Source organism: Lutra lutra, chromosome 14 (genome assembly GCF_902655055.1).
Source record: "Lutra lutra chromosome 14, mLutLut1.2, whole genome shotgun sequence".
Taxonomy (NCBI): Eukaryota; Metazoa; Chordata; class Mammalia; order Carnivora; family Mustelidae; genus Lutra; species Lutra lutra.
Window position 1 is genome coordinate 48,127,542 of NC_062291.1, and position 21,066 is coordinate 48,148,607.

General features: G+C 47.7%; 1 protein-coding gene across 3 annotated transcripts in view; it reads left to right on the forward strand.

Moving 5' to 3' along the window:
- Positions 1 to 21,066, forward strand: part of WDFY4 (WDFY family member 4) — a 279,441-nt gene that overhangs the window by 239,430 nt on the left and 18,945 nt on the right. For all 3 annotated transcript variants that reach the window (XM_047702650.1, XM_047702652.1, XM_047702651.1), the window contains exons 48-53: positions 745 to 787; positions 1,934 to 2,053; positions 3,957 to 4,074; positions 5,716 to 5,825; positions 14,277 to 14,430; positions 16,367 to 16,458. In XM_047702650.1, the coding sequence (XP_047558606.1) occupies positions 745 to 787; positions 1,934 to 2,053; positions 3,957 to 4,074; positions 5,716 to 5,825; positions 14,277 to 14,430; positions 16,367 to 16,458 (637 nt within the window). The remainder of the gene's footprint in view (positions 1 to 744; positions 788 to 1,933; positions 2,054 to 3,956; positions 4,075 to 5,715; positions 5,826 to 14,276; positions 14,431 to 16,366; positions 16,459 to 21,066) is intronic.

Below are 21,066 nucleotides of genomic sequence, written 5' to 3' on the forward strand. Positions count from 1 at the left end.
TGGTCACGGAAAGGCCATTTGTGAGGACAAATCCCCCCACTCCCACGCAGAGACAGGCTCAACACGTCCCAATCCATCTGTACAATGGGGTCCTGCTGCTGTAGAAACGGGTCCCATAGAGCACTGCGAGCTGACTCCACCCTGCTGTGAAGCCTGTGACAAAACACAGATGAGATTATCCCCTGTATCATCACAAAACAATAACGATACAAGCGCATAGATAGGCGTGGGGGTAAAACTATTCTGGAAACTGTTAACTGGGGCTCCTTGAGTAGGAGCGGTAGTTTGGAGACTCTGATTTTGTGGTCCTCCACATTTGTTAAACTACGTGCCTATGTTATCGTCCCATCCCAGTATGTTATAATCACATATATTACATGTACATGGGGAAAGCAGGCTGACACGTGGCTGTGGGAAACCCAGTGTGGGGTTGTGAGAGGTCAGCCTGCTTCTGCGTGGCCCGGGGAATTTCCCCACAGGCCACACCTAAGATAGCAGTAGAAATATTGCAGCATTGCAGCAGAGCAAAAGTGACCACAAGAGGCTAACCTTCAGTAGGGTAGTGTGGGGGCAAGCAGAGCTTGGATAATAGTTTTATTACCCTGCCTGGAGAGGGCCTGTATGCCCTGGGAAGGCTGTGGCTTTTCTGGATGCGCCAATCCCACAGAGCTCCAGAAGTTCCCACTTCTCCCCTCATTTGTGCCTTGAGACATTGGGTCACCGTCATTGTTTTCTGTCCCACAGGAGATACCCAGGCTCCGACCGGACCATGCTGCAGAGGTGGCAGGTAGAGTGACCCCGTAGAGGACTCTAGGTCTGAGGAAACCCTGTGGGAAGGCAAATTAGGAAAGAGCTCTGGCCCCAGTGATGGAGAGACAAAGCGTGTGGAGGACTTGGGAGGGATCTTATTTTTTAACTTACCAAAATGTCCCGAATATTTCCCTACAAAGATCTCAGTGATCAAAAGTGGTCTTTGAGGCTTGGAGTCCGAGGTGGGTGGGTGCGTATGCACCTGCTCCATCCACAGACACATATGTAGAAGTGGACACAGTGTAGAGGGGCTCCAGGGTTCTCTTCTTGTTCTGAGAGGACACTCATGATTCCCAGCTTGAATGAATGGACATTTAGCCTCTGATCCTCAGTGAAAGGCTAGGACCCCAAGAGTGCCAGTCCTAGAGATCACACGGCAACAAGAAATTAACTCCTGGTCACACTTGTCCCAAATCTTTTCCCAGCAAGAGGGCCAAGAGAGACCCAGCATGCGCGTCCCCTATGAGAGGTGACAGCTGTGCTGGACTCCGTGTCCTTTCTCCCCTTGGCCATTTTTCCCAAATACAGGCCCTGACTCCGCCTTGACTGTACATTCTAAGACCCTAAGAACGAGTGTTATCCCAGTAGAGAACGAGTGTTATCCCAACAGAGAAGGGCAGAAAGAAAGTCCCTAATTTCTCGGAGGGAGACCGTTTGTTCAGCCTCTTGGTGAGGGCTCCTTTCTCTGTGACTGCAAAACCCCCTTAGCTAATTTTTTTTTAATCATAAAAAGGTCAGCAGGAAGTTCACCCATAGCATTTGTGCTCTTCCTTTAATCAACTTTTGAGTATCACACCCAGCAGCTGAACAAAAGAAGACTTTATCCTTGGCTTTGGACTACTGAGCTGTATTGTTTTGTTTTGTTTTGTTTTTTTTGTATTTTCTTTTTTTTACTGGCTGACTTTGCTTCCTGAATATATTTGCTTCAGTTCATGTTGAAATTAGTGGGGCCTCCCTGCTTTGGCCTGGCTTGGGTGCCAGGTGCACGGGGAACACTGGAGGCGTGTGGGGCCTGCTCTCACCTGCACAGTGAGGGCTGCAGAGGGCTGAGAGATGGACCCCCATGGCCCTTAGGAAGATGCCAGTTGTGTTTGGTTTATCTCCTCTCTGTCTCTTCCGGCAGAAAAGGGACATCAGCAATTTTGAGTATCTCATGCACCTCAACACTGCGGCTGGGAGGACCTACAATGACTACATGCAGTATCCAGTGTTTCCCTGGGTCCTGGCTGACTACACCTCACAGGTATGGTAGTCACGTGGCTGCTGTTCAGATGTCCTGAGGCTTTCTGACCCTGACGACCAGAGAGTACTAAGTCAGCACACAGAGCCTCTGCTATGAGATTCGGTCCACCTGGGCCTGAGGGCTGCTCCATGTTCCAAAGGAAGCCTTTGGAGTCTGGGAGCTCAGGTTCCTCTCCAGATCTACCTGTGGGAAGGTGACCTTACCTGTGGGATGATCAATATGACAAGGACAGTTGCTAACATGAGCCCCAGAGGGCTTCCTGGCTTACTCACTACTCTGAAGGCAACCGATAGCCATCTGCTGAGACACTGCCCAGTCCTGCAAGTGAAGGAGGCCATGGAATTTATTCCTGAATCAACATGTGTGGGTGAGGGGTAGATTAAAGGAGAGAGACGGAGAGAGACCCAGAGACCCAGAGAGAACAAACTACTCCTCTGTATCTTGACTTCAGCCATCCAGATGTTGGTATGTGGACTTCACTCAGGATCTGGACTGAGACATGTTGGGACAGGGGTGCTGACAGCAAGGCCAGATCATTCCCTCTTGTGGCGTGTGCCCCTGGGCCTCAGCAGGTAGGGGAGGGAGGAGGAAACCTGACACAGCCAGGCCAAGATGACATTGCTGGGAATGATCTGGCCTCGAAGCACTGTCCCAGCCACCTGGGCTCTGGCCATTAAGTGGGGTGTTGGGCTGTGTGTGTAAAGGAAAGAAGGTGGCTAAGTCCTGGTTCAGACCAGCCCTCGCCAATCCTGCCTGGGGCAGCTTGGAGGACTGACACCCAGGATTTGGGAGAAGGAGCCTCAGGCCTTTGTGACCTCCTATCCCCAGTTAAGACATTTAACACAAAACTCTTCTCTCCAGCTGCACATTGCCTTTTATTTCCCTAATGATCCGTCTGAGGCTGAGCTATTTCAAAAATGAAGCATGCAAATCCCAGCTTTAACTCACATGTTGCAAAGGGGTGGTTTACCAGCCCCCTTTGCTTAGTCCAAAATTGTGATTACTTACCCGTGTTTAGAAATTGGGCAATTTCTCCTAAAAATGTGGATTTCCAATATCTTTTGGAGAATCAGGAGATGTAGCAGCCTGGAAGCCCCATTCTGTCCTGGCAAAACCACAGGGGTCTGAGAAGGGTCTGCCTCACTCTGCTCCCACCCCTGGTTCTGCAGGGGTGGAGATGGGGACAGGCCTTGCCTCCCCAGGGGGACTGCAGTGGTTCACGGCTAGTGAAAAGGAAAAGAAGTGTAAAAAACACTTTCTATGGGACATGAAAATCCTAGAGGATATTTGACTCCTCTGCTAACATGTAGAGCATCTCTGCTCAAAGCAAACATCTCTGAGGACACCTGGCCCTAAAAATCTCAGGTTTCCACTGCCTTATATTGTGTTCCCCAGGGCAGAGGAAGGGGTAAATTTGCATGCTGTCATTGCACAGAAGGGAGGGGCTCCAGACAAAAGAGGACGCTCCTCACATTTCCTTCCCAATCAGAACCTTCTAGAGAGTCCGTTTGATTCCCAGTAAGGACTGTGAACTACTGGAGCATATATCTCTCTCCACGGGGGGCTGGAGCCAAGCACCTTATCCACAACAGGGATTCTTTTCAAAGTCTCTTTTTAGTAACTGGTGGCAATGTTCTGATTTGGGTCAACTTGGAACAGGTTCAGTGTGAACTCAATCTTCCCCTCCTCTTAGTTTCCTTCTCTCCCTTATTAAGTCTTTGTGGATCACTGGCTCTGGGGCCATAAAACCCCAGCACGCCTGCTAATCACCAGAGGGGGTCAGACCAAACTACAATAAACCAATAAAGAGAACCATAAAACTAAAGAGCGTGGCTCCTGAAGTCTCACTGGGGCACAAGAGGGTCTGAGGGGAGTTAACTCCAACCACACATCTGCCTTCTAGACATTGAACTTGACGAATCCCAAGACTTTCCGCGATCTCTCAAAGCCTATGGGGGCTCAGACCAAGGAAAGGAAGCTGAAATTCATCCAGAGGTTTAAAGAGGTTGAGAAGACTGAAGGTGGGTAGATCCCAGCTTGACTTTTTTTTTTTTTTTTCTGCAGTGTTGCTCATTCAAGTGCCTTGACAAGGTCGTTGGTAATGATTCGGGCTCTCACCTAGCATGGAAACAATTATGTTTGGATAGAAACAGCTCTAATCCTCTGGTCTGCACCTTGACTGCAGGGAAGAGTTCCCTGGGCAGGTTTTACACCTACTGATGCCCAAGCCCCACCCCTAGAGATTCTGATTTAAGTAAGGCTGTGGTGAGGCACAGGGGATACTGAGAACTACCGTGCTAAGAGCTGCTTCCTCCAGACCTAGGGCTACCAGAGGTGGAGAGCACATTCGTTCAGCATTTTGTATATTCCCAGCACAGGCCAGCCCACATTCATAAATACAAGGGTCCATTTCAAAGAGAAGGGAATTAAACACGGACAGTTCAAACAATGTATTCAAGATCACAGCTTCTAAATGGCGGAGCCTGTATTTGTTGGACTCTAGAACCTACCTCCTAGTCTCTTTATCAGCACATCACTTTTATAATTTTTGCCACATTCACATGCGACTTGAATTCCTAATGCCTTAATTTTTTTTCTCTAGGTCTATTCACTTCTGAGCTTTGATGAATGTATTTTCAAAAGAAATTTTTCTATCATGCATTTGATGCTAGCTCTATTGGTTTTCTCAAATCCTTTAAATAAACATATAATTTAAAATAAGGAGCAGCTATCCATGAACCATGAAAATTTCCCTTGGGAACCAGAGGTCTTGTGCTTTGGAAAGGCTTACATGGTCCAGAGATGCTGCTTTTGGCGAGCAGGTTCTCAGCAGGAAAGGGAGGGTCCTGCTGCATCCCGCACAGCCCCATAGAGGCCTGCACTGAGTGGGGCTGGCACTCAGACTCGCTCAGGGGAGATGGGAGGATGTAGACAGTCGGGCAGGCCCTCTTTGCCCTGCTTATCCTCCTGAGGCTGAAGTTGAATCATTAGGACCCTTCTCCGGGAACCCCCCAACCCCGCATGCTGTTCCTCTGGCTGCTGGGCATGGCAGGACCCCTTCCACAGAAGCAGGCCAGGGGAGCATGGGATCTCACCGTGCTCTCCCATCTCACCTTGGGTGTGCATTTGAGCTGCCCATTGGATTTGGGACCTTGTGCAGGTTCCTCCACCAGTCCCCGGAATAACTGGCTTAGACAGCAACTCCATGGCACCAGGGAGGGCTTCAGGCTGTGCATGGGGCTGGCGGCAAGATGGTAAACAGTCACCACAGGGAGCTGGTTCAGGCCTTGGCCGACTGCGCTGGAGGGATTGTAGGCACCCTGGGGCTTTCTATGTGCCCCTTAACTCCGAAGACCAAAGCCACTGTCTTCCCATGAATCCTGAGTGCAGCCTTCCCAGAGCCTAACTCTGCCCACGTTCTCAGGATAGACCACTGGGGACTCGGGGGTGCCACTGAGGGTCTTGAATGTGCTTCTCATCACCATGGCTACTGGCTAAATCATGACGTCTGCGAGAAGAACCAAGGTTTCATTAGGCCTGCAGGTGCTGTCTTGAGGAGGGCTTGTGCCCGCCGCTCATGATTGAGCCTGGTAGAGTCTGTGTGTCTGCAGTCTGTCCCAGCACAGGGGGACATCCATGCCAGACTTGTCCTTTCGTTGCAGGAGATATGACCGTCCAGTGTCACTACTGTACTCACTACTCCTCGGCCATCATTATCGCCTCCTACCTGGTCCGGATGCCACCCTATACCCAGGCCTTCTGCTCTCTGCAGGTGAGCTCCCTTACACACACAAACACACACACACACCTCTATCTCACCGATGAATGGCTGGGCTTGGATGAAGCAGGGGTCTCCCCGCTAGCAATCCAGTCTCAGCCAGTGATTCCCACTTGATGTTGGCTCTGGGATCCTGGGTAGTCCAGCTGAGGCAGGCTGCCCATCCTCACCGACCTGCGGTGACCAGCGCATCTGCCCAACGGTGTTGCAGAAAGACTCCAAAAATAAGGAATGAGAGATAATAGGGGGAAACATGCATAAAGTCAGTTTTCGTGGAAAAGGAAAAGCAGAAGGCTTGAAGACTTCCTTGAAGGTGGCTGGCCGGGAATTCGAAAAATAAACACAAAGAAGGAAGAGTGAACAAATACCACTTGTGACTTCGGAATGCAGACAGCCACGCTAAGTGCAAGTTGAAAGGTTTAAAAGGACAAAGTACTTGAATAAGGAATAGCTGAACCAGAGAAAGAAGGTGACCAACTTACCTACCCATGAACCAAGAGACCAGTCATCATACCAGCCTAAGGTTGCCAGATTTCACAAATAAAAACACAGGATGCCCGGGTACATTTGAATTTCAGGTAAACAGTGAATTTTTTAGACTAAAAAGTGATTTGTTGTTTATCTGAAGTTCAAATATAGCTGGGCCCCCTTCTGTCTTTCCTTAGCCCTACGCAGCGTGAAGGGAGCAGGTCCTGCTCTGAGTGGGTGGTATGGCCAAGGTACATGGGGTTGCTGGGACAGGGTCCTTTGCAGGCAGTCGAGACATTTATTTTCTTTCTGACCTTATTGCTGGGATCCTGCTTCCCGGGTTGTCCTGGGGGCCCAGCTGTCAACTGCGGAGAGCCTCTGGGTAGCCCAGTTCCAGCCAGCTCCAAAGGGAAGCAGCTCACAGTGCAAGTGCAGGGCCTGGCCAACTCCAGGGCCTTCCCAGCATCCTACCGAGAGGAAGGCAGGAGCCACGGTGGGCAACAGGCCACGAATATGCACAGACTTACTCCAGTTACTAAGTTCAACAAAGAAAAAGTATGAGTGTTCCAGGAGTGTGTGGGGTTTTGGTTTGACCTCACCCAAAGGCCACTCTTTGTGGTCAGATGACCTTGGCCCTGAGAGACCAAAGGCCATGTCTGCACTAAATCCAACTCCTGAGCCCTAGGTGGGAGTGGGTAAGCAAGGTCAAGGTGATTTCTCCAATTAGGAACAAAATCCCTCCAGTCTTCTCTGTCTTGGCACAGTGTTCTCTCTCCTTAAAGGCATGGATTGTCTAGACTTTGTATAACCTCCTCTCCTTGGAAATACACTCAAAAATAATAAGTGTGCTTCCCCTGAGCCTTTCTCAGGCAACAAGCATTTTAAGTAAGTTTGGTTTGGAGAACAAACGGTCCCGGAGCTCTAGCCTGTGCCAGGAATCCCATCCAGACGTTGCTCATTAATCCACAAGAAGCGATGATCGCCGTTGATGATGATGGCAATGCATTCCGTTATGGCACTCCCTCCAGGCAGTTCTGGATGCTTGATAAGCTTTCTTTTGTCCCTTCAGTCTAATGCTGTTACATCTCTACCTGTTACTCACGTGGACAGGAGGCAGAGTGAACTTGAAACGGCATCTGCCATGAGATTTATACGCCAGATCTGCTACTTCACGGATACAGAATCTTCTGTGAGGGATCTTACCTCTGGAAATGAGGGTTGATTTTGCATAGCTTCCAGAGCTGCTGAGATTAAACGAGAAAGTGTGGGTAAAGCCCCTAGCGCAGGGCTTGACACTGCATAGGCAATCGATCCTGGTCACTTCCCTTCTCCCTGCAATCAGCCAGATGGAAGCTGAGCAGGCCTGAGCTTGTTCAAGCTGGTCCGGTCTGGGCTAAGCTAATTCAAGACAGCCTGGACTGCGGAGAAGCATTCCAGGATGAGACGAGCCAGATGAAACAGGTGTGCTGCAGACCCACAAAAATACTGGGTTAAGACCAACCTGAAGTTAGTCACAATTAGTCTGAGCTTTCTTTTTAGCTAGTTTGATCCATGGGTGACCACACTAAACTGATTAGAGGTGGTCTGAACCAGCACAAGATGTTCAGAACCAATTTTATCTGCTTTTGGGTGACACACATTAGCTCTGGCCCTTCAACTCCCATGCTGAAGTCTGATGTGACTCCTAGTTTTTCCTGGTTTGACTCTCTGTGGCTGTTGGCCCATCTGAGCTGAAATCAGTTGGGTTCTCCATGTGTACTACTTTTTACTGACTCTTCTAGCACATCCTGAGAAAAATCCACCATCTTCTGCTTTCTCCTTAGAATAAAAGATGAATTTTAGCTCCCAAGGGAATGCTTAAAGGTTACATCTGGGGGGAAATGCACCTGGCTCTCCTTTGGGAACCCTGGGACCTTCACAGACCTCCTTAGGAATGTTCCTGAAGTCAGGCTCTTTCTTTTGCCCCCACTGTGCCTCCTGGGGGACAGGTCCATTTCTTCTTAAGGGACCTTTGCTTCACTGCTGTCTGTTAACAAGGAAAGGAACCTCACTACGGTCTCAATAGACTAGACTTCCATTCCCCAGCATGGACCATGGGGTAGTGAAGAGTGAGAAATGTGGAGAAGATGCAGAATCCAGGAGTGAGCCCTTCTTATTTTATTTATCTGGAGAGCAGAGAACTGAGAGGGTCGGATGGACCCAGAGCCGGGTGTGTTTGCAAGAGTCGGCCTGACAAAAGGCGTGCTTCTCCATTCTGCAGGAAGTAAGCTCTGCCTCTTGCCTCTTAGTGTGAAGGAGCCAGACTTGCTTCTTGTTCATTCCATGGCTCGGCAGGGGGGACGCACCTTTGGTGTGGAAAGCCATGTGTCTAAGCCCTGCACCGGGTGTGGCCCTGCGCTCTGTCAAGAGGCAGACACGGTGCCTTGGGCACAGTGGCCTGCCCAGCCCCCCTGAGCTGGATGAGGACAGAAGGGGGGCCTCTGCCCCTCAGCCTAGAATTGCCATGCAGCATATTCTGATCCCTGGGTGGAAAGTGTGCTATGTTGCCTTCACTTTTGCATCTTGCTGACTTTGGCCTGCTCTCGGAATGCGTTCCTCTGTGGTTGCTGTGTTTGATCTTCTGCCTCGAACCGGGTATTACAATGATAGACTCTCACAGTCCAGTAGGTATGGCAGAGAGGCAGTGCGAGCTGAGCAGGTGACACACACAAGTCGCGGGGGATGAGATGGGAGCTGGTCATGCGCTGTCACCCCACTCTGTGGAGGCCTGAGACCGCTGTCTGCCAGAGCCGGGGGCTCAGCTTCTGGGACGCGGTCCCTCTCCGGCGTCTGGCCGGCCTGGAGCTGGTGCCTGAGAGCAGCCTGGAGGCTGCACCGCTGCTGGGGCCACAGCCCGCCCCCCTGCCCCATTCCCGCCCCAGCGGGAGCACCAGTGGCCATGAGGCCCACGAGGAGACTGGCCTGGGCAGGGCGGAGCGAGGCAGCAGCGCCCCAGCGAGGGCACAGTGGCCGTGCTGCTGCAGCTGCTGTTACATTTAATCAGAAGCTGAAATAAAGTGCTGTGTTAATTAAGTCGCAGCCTGTGTGACGGCAGCTGTTACCAGCAGTGGGGAAGGGTTTTCCGAACCACCTGAGGCGCTATGGCTGGTTTTCGTGTAAGATAGATGCTCACTGCGGAGAGAACGGAGAGCCGCCCAGGCGGTCCACGTGGGGGCTCCGTGGGTGACAGGCCACGGGTCCGGGGGGAAGCTGTGTCCAAAACAAAGGCACAGTTATCATTATGCTGACTCAACGAGGAGCATTCGGAAAGGCTCGTGTAATAGAGACAGGTGGACCTGAGTCAAAGTCCTGGCTCTAGATCTTTCTCATGGGTAGTATTGAATCACGGAGCTTCCATTCCTCCTTTAAAATACCCCCTGTCTCAGTAGGTGGTAAAGATGGGGTGAGTTACAGCAGGGGAGTCCTTTGGCTGGTTTCTAAATGCTCCATATTTCTCCACTGTCCTCCCTGTAAGAGTGGACAGCAGGCTTTTCAAAACTTTTGTGGGTTTTGTCTGTTGAATAAAGGGCCACATCCTCCAGGAAGAAAAGCTAATGGCTACGCTGGGGGAGGCTCACCCTGCATTGAGAACAAGACCGACAAGGCAGCCCAGCTGGTACACAGACTTCCCAAATTCTTGTCGGGCCGGCAGCCCAGCTGGCTGAGTGGGATGTCAGAGCCTGGATGTTTCTGAAGAAGCCCGCAGAAGGCCGAGCCTGCCTCTTTCCTCAGCTGTACACGTTGGCCCTGCCATTTCTTGGGTGGTGATAGGGTCTCAAAATTGACCAGTTGATGCGCTTGCTCTTTTGTTCCCCGTCCCAGACCCCGCCCCTGCTCACTTCCCCCCAGACCCCACCTTCTGCTTCCAGGAACTTTTATTTATTTATTTTTTTAGGTATGTATGTATTTTTTTTTATTTAATTTTATTTTTTTTCAGTGTTCCAAGATTCATGGTTTATGCACCACATCCAGTGCTTCCAGGAACTTTTAAATTCTTTTACTTTTTCTTCTTCAGAGCCCCTGGTTACCTTCCCCCATGTATCTGAGGTCGGGGCCCCAGCCCAGGATCGCTCCTCCATTCCCACTCTGCAAAGGGACAGGGGCGTCGGGGCAGAATCCTCGGGGCATCTCTTTCTGTCTGCCTGGCACTGCAGTAGGTGCCTCACACACATGTGCGCACACATGCACACTCACACTCACATGCTAACCCATGTTTGCACACCCACAATGGTCACCCCAGGTGGCAGAGTAGAGTGTGGGAAACATTAAGACTTTAAGAAACTCCCTGGTGGGAAACATTAAGACTTTAAGAAACTCCCTGGTGTTCACACTGCCAGGAGGGCAGAAACCCCCATGCCAGTCCACCCAGTTGCCCAGCTGGGGCGCCCTCTCCTCTCGCTGACACACCCTCTTTCACGGACAGAGGACAGCAGCTTAGAGGACCCACGCACACAGGGTCCTGTGAGTGGATTGGTTACATGGGATACTTGTAAATTACCAGAAAAACCATCTTCCAGGAGAATGGGTTGTTAGCCTGCTCATAAAACCAATCCCATACTTGGATATAGTGGTGGGTTGACTCAGGTCAGTCCCACAGGAAAGGAAGACTAGAGTTTCTAGCACGTAGTGTGCAAATCTCTGTGTTTAAGGGTACTTGAGTGCATGTAGTTGCTGTACTCCCTGCGGGTCTCGGTCAAGAATTGAATGGGTTTTTTTCAGCATAGTTTCCCCTCCCACACTGGAGAGGGCTTTAAGAATGTCTGTCCCTCTTGAAATGCTTACCCAGGGACACAGGGGCACACAAGAGCTGTGCCTTTACTACAGAACACTCCTTTCAAGACCATTTCCAGTTTTAAGAGACGTACCACAATTACAAACTTTCTTCTAATCTGAACTCCTGTCATGTCCGGCAGAAGTCCTAATTGGCCATTTCTCTCCCCATTATTTTGATTTTAATTTTGATTCATCTCTTCGCAAAATTTTGTACCCCTTGGAAGTATTTTAATTGAGGAAGGATACCTAGGGTTATATTGTTTGTGAGCCCTTAAATATTCAGAATATCTTTCTGGCTTCTTCATGAAGGAGTGATATCATTTAGAAGTAAAATTCAGCTCCTCTACCTTTTGCCTCCGAAACCTCCAGCCTTGGCTGCCTTGTCTTCTAGCTCTTTAGCGTCACATGGAAAAAGTTTTCTGCCAATGAGAGGTTGTTCCTTTGTTGATAATAATAATAATCATCATCTTACTATTGTTTTTTTCAGCATGTCGGATACACATAGGATTCATTGCTCTTGATACTCAAGGATGTGCTGATATGCAGAATAGATTTAGGAGCAAAATCTTGGCTCCATAATTCTCTCTGATCATTTGGTTTCCACCCAGTCTATATACTTAATTTTGTTGTTGCTTTATTTTATTTTGTTTTGGACTTTCCTCATGGCAGGGCTCTGCAGTCCTTCATTGTGCCTCCCTGCCTCGCTCCTTCTCTCCCTTCCTTTTCTCTGTCTTCTCTTCCTTTTCTCCTTCCTTCCTTTCCTGAGAATCGAGTCATGGCTGAGACTCCCTGCTGGCGGCCCCCGGATTCCGTGTCCACTCACAGACTTACAGTACAAGCAATAGAACAGCTCCACTTTTTTTTCTAGGGAATTTGGCTTTTCTTTTGTATTGCAGAGGTGAGAAAACCCATTAATTTTGAAACAAATGTATGCAAATACATTTATTAATATAGGAAATAGGAAAATCAGTTATTGCTTCCTTTATAAATAATACAGGCTTAAGTTTTAAAGATATTACTTTTGCTAAAATGCATTAGACAGCTGTGAAAAAAATAACATTTTTCTTTGTGGTAATATCTTTAACCAGATTTGTAGCACTAACAATATTTCCTATGTATATATTATTTTTATTTAATACAGGTAATCTTTTTATTACCAAATCATATTGTTTCTCAGGAGATTACCATCAGTACTCATAAAAGCTGCAAAAGGAATCCAGGAGGACGAGAAGGCATCAATCTCCTGCAGATGTAAGGCTCGGGCTGCAGATTAAATATGCAAAGCTCTTAATATGTTTCAATAAGCCACTTGTTAGGTGCAGATTTATTTAAAAACACTCTCCCCCTATTTTGTTTCCATTTCCATTTGAATCTGATGGTGGGCAGCATCCCCTAATTTCAACACAAGAGCAAAGTGACCTTGGAGAAAAGCCACATCCTTAAGCTGCCCAGGTAGTGTGTTCTGTTGCAGCTCTGCTGTAACTGGCTTTCTCGGTATCCCCGTCCATGTCCGTGTTCAGAGAACGACCCATGGGCCTCCCTGGATCCTCAGGTCTGACTCGGAAAACCGACCAGCCCACCAAGATGTCCAGATGGGGTCTGCCTCAGGCGAGTGGCAGATTCTGCCTTTGCAGAAAGAGCTGAGACTCCTCGCCCCACACGTTAGGAGATCACATTTGCCCCAGGTCCAGGGACTACCCCCAGTAAGCTGGCACAAGGGCAAAGAAGGCATGTCAGTTGGAGGAGCATCCGTGGGATTGACCCAGTTCTGCCACTGGTTGCTTTAATAGCCTTGGGCAATCCAGGACACGCTGAGGACCATCAGTTTTCTAGTCTGCATGCAGAATGGAAGTGGACTTCCTTCCTGACACCCCTGCTGTGAGGATCAGGAGCCAACATCTCTGTATAAAGTGCCTAACATGGGGCAGACTTGCCAAGGGGAGGTTGTAGCCCTTCTTTATCCCTCATCTACTCCTGCAGCTGCCCCAAAGCTTCCTTAGGTAAATGCTGACAAGACCTCAGTCCCCAAGAAGTGAAGGGAGCTGGCGGGTGCAGAGGAGAGCACTACCCATTTGTTCTCAGGCCACAAGAATCCTGCAGAAGTTGGCAGAAGGAGGACAAGTTCTAATTGAACGAAGGCCCAGCCTTAATGGGGACAAGAGAAGTATCCAATCCCGGGCAGGTGTTTTGGGGATGTCCGCAAACTTAAGTAGACCCAGAGCCCCACTTCAGAACCTCTTTCCTGAAGTCCATCTGCCCCCAGCATCGTCATTCCTCCAACCAGACCTTTTTTCCTCCGCCCAGCCCTCAAGGCCACCTGATAAATAAGTGTAGCATCAACTAAAGAGATTTGATGACTCAGATGAGAGGAGCAGAGCACCCAAAGAAAGAATTTTTTAAGTCTTACCTGGTGCAATCCTAGCTGCCAGGCTTGGGACGCATCAGGCCACCTGTGGAAATGGGAGTTGGAACCGGGGCAGTCCTTGGAGAGTGTGTAGACATCTTATCTTCATGGACCAGCTTCCTGTCTCCCGGAGGCTGGTGTCCCTCCAGATCTTCATCCTCAGACCTGTTCTCTCTTGTAAGGCTGCTGTGTTAGATGTAAGCAGGGCCCTGACCTAGCCTGCTTCCTTCTGCTTCTGTTCCTGGCCTTCGCCTTGCTTCTGCTCAGAACACTCTGCCTTCTTCTATGTCACCAGGCTTGCAAACTCACCAGGGGTCCACTTCTCTAGAAAACTTGCCCTGATCCCACATGACATGGCTGACCCGCTCTCTGTCCTGTAGTGGGTTCTTTCTTTGTGTCCTGTCCGTGTGTGATTCAGAGTGGGCCCTTAGCACATGTGGAGAATGGACAGATGAATCACTCTGCTTTTCCTGTCTCTGATCTGAGCCTGGATTTCTAAATGGAGAATGAACAGTGCATCACGTATCCTCTGGGGAAGCCTCGGGGAAAGGGTCCAGAGAACGGTCGAGTGAACAGAGGCACAAGAAAACCATGGCACGCATACGTGGAGCAGTGAACGAACGTGTGTGGGAGTGAATGGGAAGAAAGCTCTGATGGCGGAAGCCCTGCCTCAGTGGGCGTGGGCGAGGAGAGGCCCCCCCAGACGGTGCCTGCATGTCTTTCTCACTACAGGAGATCACATGGGCTCCCTTTCCTCACAGGGTGGAAGCTTTGATGTGGCAGACAGAATGTTCCACAGTGTGAAGAACGCGTGGGAGTCGGCCTCTAGGGAGAACATGAGTGACGTCAGGGAGCTGACTCCAGAGTTCTTCTACCTGCCCGAGTTCCTCGTCAACTGCAACGCCGTGGAGTTTGGTGCGTGGAGGCTGTAGTGCGGCCGGGGTGGGCTGGGCAGGGGAGGGATCGCTCCCCCAAAGCTCAGGTAGTGACCAACTTCATCAATAACTTTGTTGTGCACCTAAATGAAGAGACCCTTCATCAAACCAGTGTGGTCGTTGTGAGGTCTCCCCTCGATGGTGGCCTTCAGTGGTGAGGTGGGAGCCAAGGAAGGACTTGAGGCCCCCGGCTGCCAGGATGTCTCTGAGGCACGGTCCCACCCATCCTGTGAGGGTCCCCAGGCCTCAGTCTGTGGTGAGAAGCCCTGCTAACAACCAGGTCTATGCTGGCCCACTGCATGACTTGGGCAAACCCCCACCCCTCTGTGGCCTCGTTTTCCTCTGTGGCCCACGAACAGGTTAAGCTGGGCTCTGAGTTGGACCCAGAGAAGCTGGGTCTCCCGGGAGAGATTGCTTACCAGATAGTGTCTAAGGGTGGTGGTATGGGGACACTGGTGGCTCTTCCTCTTTCCTGTGCTTCCGGCTCCACCCCAGGATGAACTATGCCATCTCCCCAGTTTAGAGAAGGAACAACATTTTGAGGACACCCCCGTGAGCAGGTCCCCCGGTGGCTGTGTGTGTACCTTGGTAGCCTCCGCTGCAAATGTCAGGGTGACTTGTGGAAGGGGCCGTGTGGTCAGAGCTTGAGGCAGGGTGTGGACCACTGCACCCCCCAGGAAGGGAGATGGGATCCCTCACCTGGCAGGAGGCACTCATGAATTGTCACCAGCATACACCTGCACCCCAGAGCTCCCCTTCCTCGGGACCCTCCTTCCTCCAAACAGCCCACAGGGGCACCTTTTTAGGCACTGGGAATTTAGTTGGGGCCCCTGGAATCAACTGCTCTGAAGGTGTTTACATTCTGTACAGGCATGGAGGAAGGGGAGAGAACATATAAACATATTTATATAAGTGAAATTCTATCTGATGCTGAGAATTGAGGACAGAAGGTAGGAAAAATGGTTCAAGAGTGATTCAGAGGGCACTGTGTTATTCTGATCTCCAGGAGGGACAGCCTGAGTTGGTGACAGGGGAGCTGAGGCTGGCTGGTAAAGGAGCCACATGAGGCACAAACTTGCAGGCCAGAGAGAAGCAGGGAAGGTTTTATTTAGTTGTACCTTGAAGGCTCTGGAGGGTTTAAGCAAGACCACAACCAGTGTTTATCGGGCAACCATCATATGCCTGGAGTTTTTCTAAGCACATTATGCGTATTTCTCTTTTCATCCTTCTACCAGCCCCCTCCCCTGGGAGGTGGGTAACAGGTAGAAAAAGTGAGTCCCAAAGAGATTAAGCAATATGCCCAAGGTTGTGCGGCTAATGGGTAGGAGAGAGACTTGGGCTTGGATCCAGACTCATTCTATTGTCTGGGGAAGCTGCCTCTAAAAACCTTGCTGTCCTCACTTTAAAAATGGAGAGAAAATACATAAATTATAGAGTTAAATGAAGATTCAATAAGATGTTGTGTGCCAAGCACCTAGCATAGAGTCCTGGCATAGTTAGGTGCTCAAAATACAATAGCTGTTACTGTTACTGTGATTATCTCCTTACTGCTCTAGCCCCAAATAGAAAGCACCCGGATAAAAAGGCACAGAATGGTAGGGAGGAAGACAAACAATGACCACACCACTGCCATTTTATAGGCAGTTTGTGAATCAAACACAAACCTGCCTGGGAAGCAAGGAGGGCCTTGTGGAGGGTGGAAGGCTTAGAGACCAAGTAAGAATATTCCAGGCAGATGAGTGGGGGATGCAACAGACAGAAGCAGCAGCAAGTAGTGAGTCCTGTGCAGGACACAGCTCTTAGCCTGATCTGCCTGGAATCAGAAGTCCTAGACAGGACAGTGTATATCCCCCCTGGTTCCTAGCCCAGTTGGGCTCCCATTCACCCAAAGCCCTGCTGTTTCTCACCCCACTCAGGCTGCATGCAGGACGGGACAGCACTGGGAGATGTGCAGCTCCCTCCCTGGGCTGATGGGGACCCTCGGAAATTCATCAGCCTGCACAGACAGGTGAGTTGAGCAGGGTCACAGCAGAGGCCCTGGCATCCTGAATGAAGACTGCAGTATCTTCACCCTCCACGGAGGCTTTCTGTGTGAGCAGAGGGCTAGTGACAAATGTTTCTGAGGCTCTTATGTCTAGAGAGCCCAGAAAAGGTGCTGGGCTCCATTCTCCAGGTTAACAGGAAAAAGTTTGTGTTGTGGGCTCTTCCAAGAGTTCCATTAGATTCTGTCCTTGTGCCAGTCTGTTGTGGGAATCACTGGGAGAAATTAATTCAGTTTCTTTTTGGATCGCCTGGGTCAAGTCAGTGTCTTTAGCTGGGCCTATAGTCAGGGCCATGATTGTGCTGTACTGCTCTATATAGCTCATAGAAGGGCTGTAGACCCTGAGGGGCTCCTTTTGGCCAAAGGATTTGCCAGGACTGGGGAATACTTGGCTTCTCAGCCAGAGACGTTGATGTGGCAGAAGCCATTTTGGGACACATACATGCATTAGCATAAACCACAAAAATATATGTGATAATATCATTAGTCATCAGGGAAACATAAATTAAAATCACAGGAGATGACATTACATACTCACAAGAGTGGCTAAAATTTTTAAATATGACAAAACCAAGAGTAAGCAAGAATACGGAGCCATCAGAGTTCATTACACATTGTTGGTAGGAAAATGAAATGGAAAAGTCACTTAGGAAAAAACTTAGTAGTTTCTTACAAAGTTGAAGAAGAATTTACCTTATCACCCAGAAATCCCCCTTGCATATATTGACTGAAGAGAAATAAAGATATGTCCATGGAAAAGCATGCACAAAAATATGCACCGGTTTTATTCAGACCAATCAAAAACTGAAAGCAACCCAAATGTCCAGCAACTGGTAATGGATTAACAAATGATTCATCCACACAATGGAATACTATGGAGCAATAAAAAGAAAGAGATTGCTGATACATGGAGCAACATGAATTAATGCCAAAAGCATTATCCTAAGGAAAAGAAGCCAAAACTCAAAGCTACATACTATAGGATTCTATTTATATGACATTCTGGAAAAGGTAAAATTATGGGGACAGATAGTCGATCAGTAGTTACTAAGGTCTGGAGTAGGGAATGATGGAAAAAGAGTACAAGAGAATATTTTGAGTTGATGTAAATGTCCTATGTCTCAGTGGTGGTGTTGGTTACATGACTACATTCCTTTGTCAGAACACATTGAACTGTATATTTTAAAAGGGTGAATTTTATTATGTATAAATTATATCTAAAAAGAAAAAAAAATCTGGGGTGGGCCTGGCTAGTAAAAACAAAGTTGGACTCTTTCCTCTGTCCTTCTCCCTTGCCAAGGAGAAAAGTCTTCCCTGGTTTATCCTTGCCTCTAGAAGTGTAGTAATGGTAGGCATCTTTCCCACAACCCACTGGTCTTGAATAGCTGGACCAGAGGTGAACTTAACCTTCAGGTGACAGCAGCCCTATGCCAAGATGTTCTCAGAAAAAGTTGTTGACCTGGGCTGAGTGAGCAGATTCACTCTACAGGACTGACTGAAGATGCTGGTGGTCTAGTGGGGAGGCAGCTTGATTATATAACCACACAAATAACAGAGAAATTATAACTGCACAAAGTGCTACAAAGGAGAGAAATTCAATGCCATCAGATATAGGTTAGAGGTGAGACCCATGGGACCTGGATGATGACAACAGCGGGGAGACATCTTCTGGTAGAGTAAAGATTAGGTTGGAGTGGATTAAGGTGTTAATGATCAACATCAGTGAAAATATCAGAGTAAGAATCTCTGAAAATCCTCTACTCCATAAAAGCAATAAGAATAATGGCAAAGATTATCATTTAAAAAAAAACAAAACTCTCCAGAACTCTGGAAATTAACCAGAGGCTTAGAAAAATCAGGGGAGTGTTCCTTTGAGAAAAATGGCTGAATCTTTATAAGAACAGCAAGCTTTGTGTTGTTTTAATTTACACTCTTCTCATTTCTCCTCATCTCTGTAGTAGCTTTGAAAACCAACAGCCCACAATAATAGTCAAAACCAAGAGCCTAACAGTCATTGGAGGGTGAAGAATGGGTTTGGAGCTCCTTCAAAGCCCCATACCCAGAGAACTGTCATTAGTTGACCTGTTAATGTTTCCCTGAATGTCCCCACCAGCAAGGCTTTTCTTCAATGACATTTGTGAAAAAATAAACCAGAGACAATTGTTTGACACTGTGGCTGCCAGAGGCAGTGGATATAACAGACTAACCAAAAAGCTTAAATAGAAAAATTAGAGAATGAGATATTTATTAGGAGGCCTTGAAAAAACTTCAAAATGTCTCTGGAATCTAGAAGGACACACACAACTGTAGGGATACTTTCATGTGCAAGGCTGTGTTCATGCTCTTAAGGTCCTAAGCTTCACTTCAGGCTGACATTGAGGCTCTGTGCAAGCAAGATATGAGGTAAAGGCAGAGTTTTTATCATGCGGTTGCTGCCTAGCTGAGCACTGAAGCTTTGGGCTAACATGCACACAAAGTCCTTCCCTGGGGAAAGAATGGAATGCTAATTGGTTCTAGGCATTTAAAGAAATCTTCATCCAATCATAAGATGATCATTAAGCTAACAGAGCAGAAATTTTAGTGGCCACATACAACAACAAAAATACAGACCTTATAGAACTAGTTCAGAAAAGTCCTAAATAAACCAGCCAGCAAACAACAATAACAAACAGTAAAGCAACAACAAACCCTGGGGAGAGGGAAAAATCTTATTTCCAGAGTTGATACATCATATTACCTAAAATGCCCAGTTTTCTACAAAAATTATGAGACATGTAAAGAAAAAGAAAGTATGGCTCATAATGGGGGAAAAAGCAGTCAGTAGGAATACCTCTGAGGAAGCCTAACCTTTGGACTTACTAGACAAAGACTTTAAATCAGCTGTTGTGAATATGTACAAAGCATTAAATAAAACCATGTTTAAAGATTGAAAGGAGAGTATAACAATGAGAAAAGATATATAAAGAGATAGAAATTATGCACAGGAACCAAATAGAAATTGTGGAGCTGAGAATTACAGTAACTGAGATGAAAAATTCACTAAAAGAGATCAATAGCAGGCAGAAGAAAGAATCAACAAACTTGGAACATAGGTCAATTGAGATTATCCAATCTGGGAAACAGGAAGAAATGAGTGAAGAAAAATGAACAGAATATATGCATCTGTAGAACACCATCAAACATACCAGCATACACAAATTGAAAGTACCAGAAAGAGAGGAGAGAAAGGTACAGAAAGAATATTTAAAGAAATAATGTTCAAAATATCCCAATTTTGATGCCAAGTATTAATTTATACATTGAAGACACTCCATAAATTCCAAGTAGGATAAACTCAAAAAGATCTATATTTAGACACATCATAAATTGTCAGAAAGAAAAGTCAAAGGAAGAATCTTGAAAGCAACAAAAACAACTCATCACTTAAAAGGTATCTTCAATAAGACTAACAGTTAATATTTCATTAAAAATAGAAGTGGGGCACCTGGGTGGCTCAGTTGGATGGGCATCTGTGTTTGGCTCAGGTCATGATTCCAGAGTCCTGGGATTGAGCTCTGCAACAGGATCCTTGCTCAGTGGAGAGTCTGCTTATCCCTCTGCCTCTGCCCCTATACACCTCCTTATACTCTCCCACTCATGCTCTCTCTCTCTAATAAAGAAATATATTCTTTAAAAAAAATACAGAAGTAAGAAGGCAGTGGTATGAAATATTCAAAGTGCTGAAAGACTATGAACCAAGAATTTTATAGCCAGCAAAGCTATTCTTTGATAATGAAGAAATTAAGACCCTCTGAGACATATAAAACTAAAAGAATTTATCATTAGCACACCTGCCCTATAAGAAACACTAAAGGGAGTTCTTCATGCTAAAATAAGACAGTAACTCAAGTCCACATGAAGAAATAAAGGAGGTGAATGATAATAAGGAAACAGAAATGGTACGGTGGGAAGAGACAATACACATCAAACCCCAAGCCAGTGCCTGGGACCTAGAAAGTGCACAGTGCAATCATTGTAGCTAACATTAATTACATGGAGTTCACTGTGTACCAGGCATGGACACAAACCTAACCTCACATAATTCCACAAAGAAGGTACAATTACTGTCCCCATTTCATAGATGAAGATGAAGGAACTGAGGAACAGAGGTGTTAAGGAATGATCATGGCAGTGCTGGGGTCCAGCTGGCTCGACAGCATGTTCTCTTAACTGCGACACTTAATCTCAACCTCCTGACATTGCTGGTCAGAATCAGCTCTCACTTTTTCTTATATCGATCTCAATAGGACCCCAAGACTTTATTTTCAGTCTTCCATTTAGATATCACTACAAGACATAGATATTTTGAACCTCATGATTATAGCATGGAGTGAATGAGCTAGGGTGATGGCAGCAGTCAGATCTGTTTTCCCACTAGCTGGAGGCAGGAATGGGATGGTCATTGGGTTGCCCGCATGTCCACCCACTTAGTGCTCATCAAGCTCAGTGAGATGTCACACGTTTCCTGTGCAGAGACAGCATCCTGAGGCATGTGCCCCCCTCCTTATCTGTGCAGAGGGCTCACAAGTCCAAGAG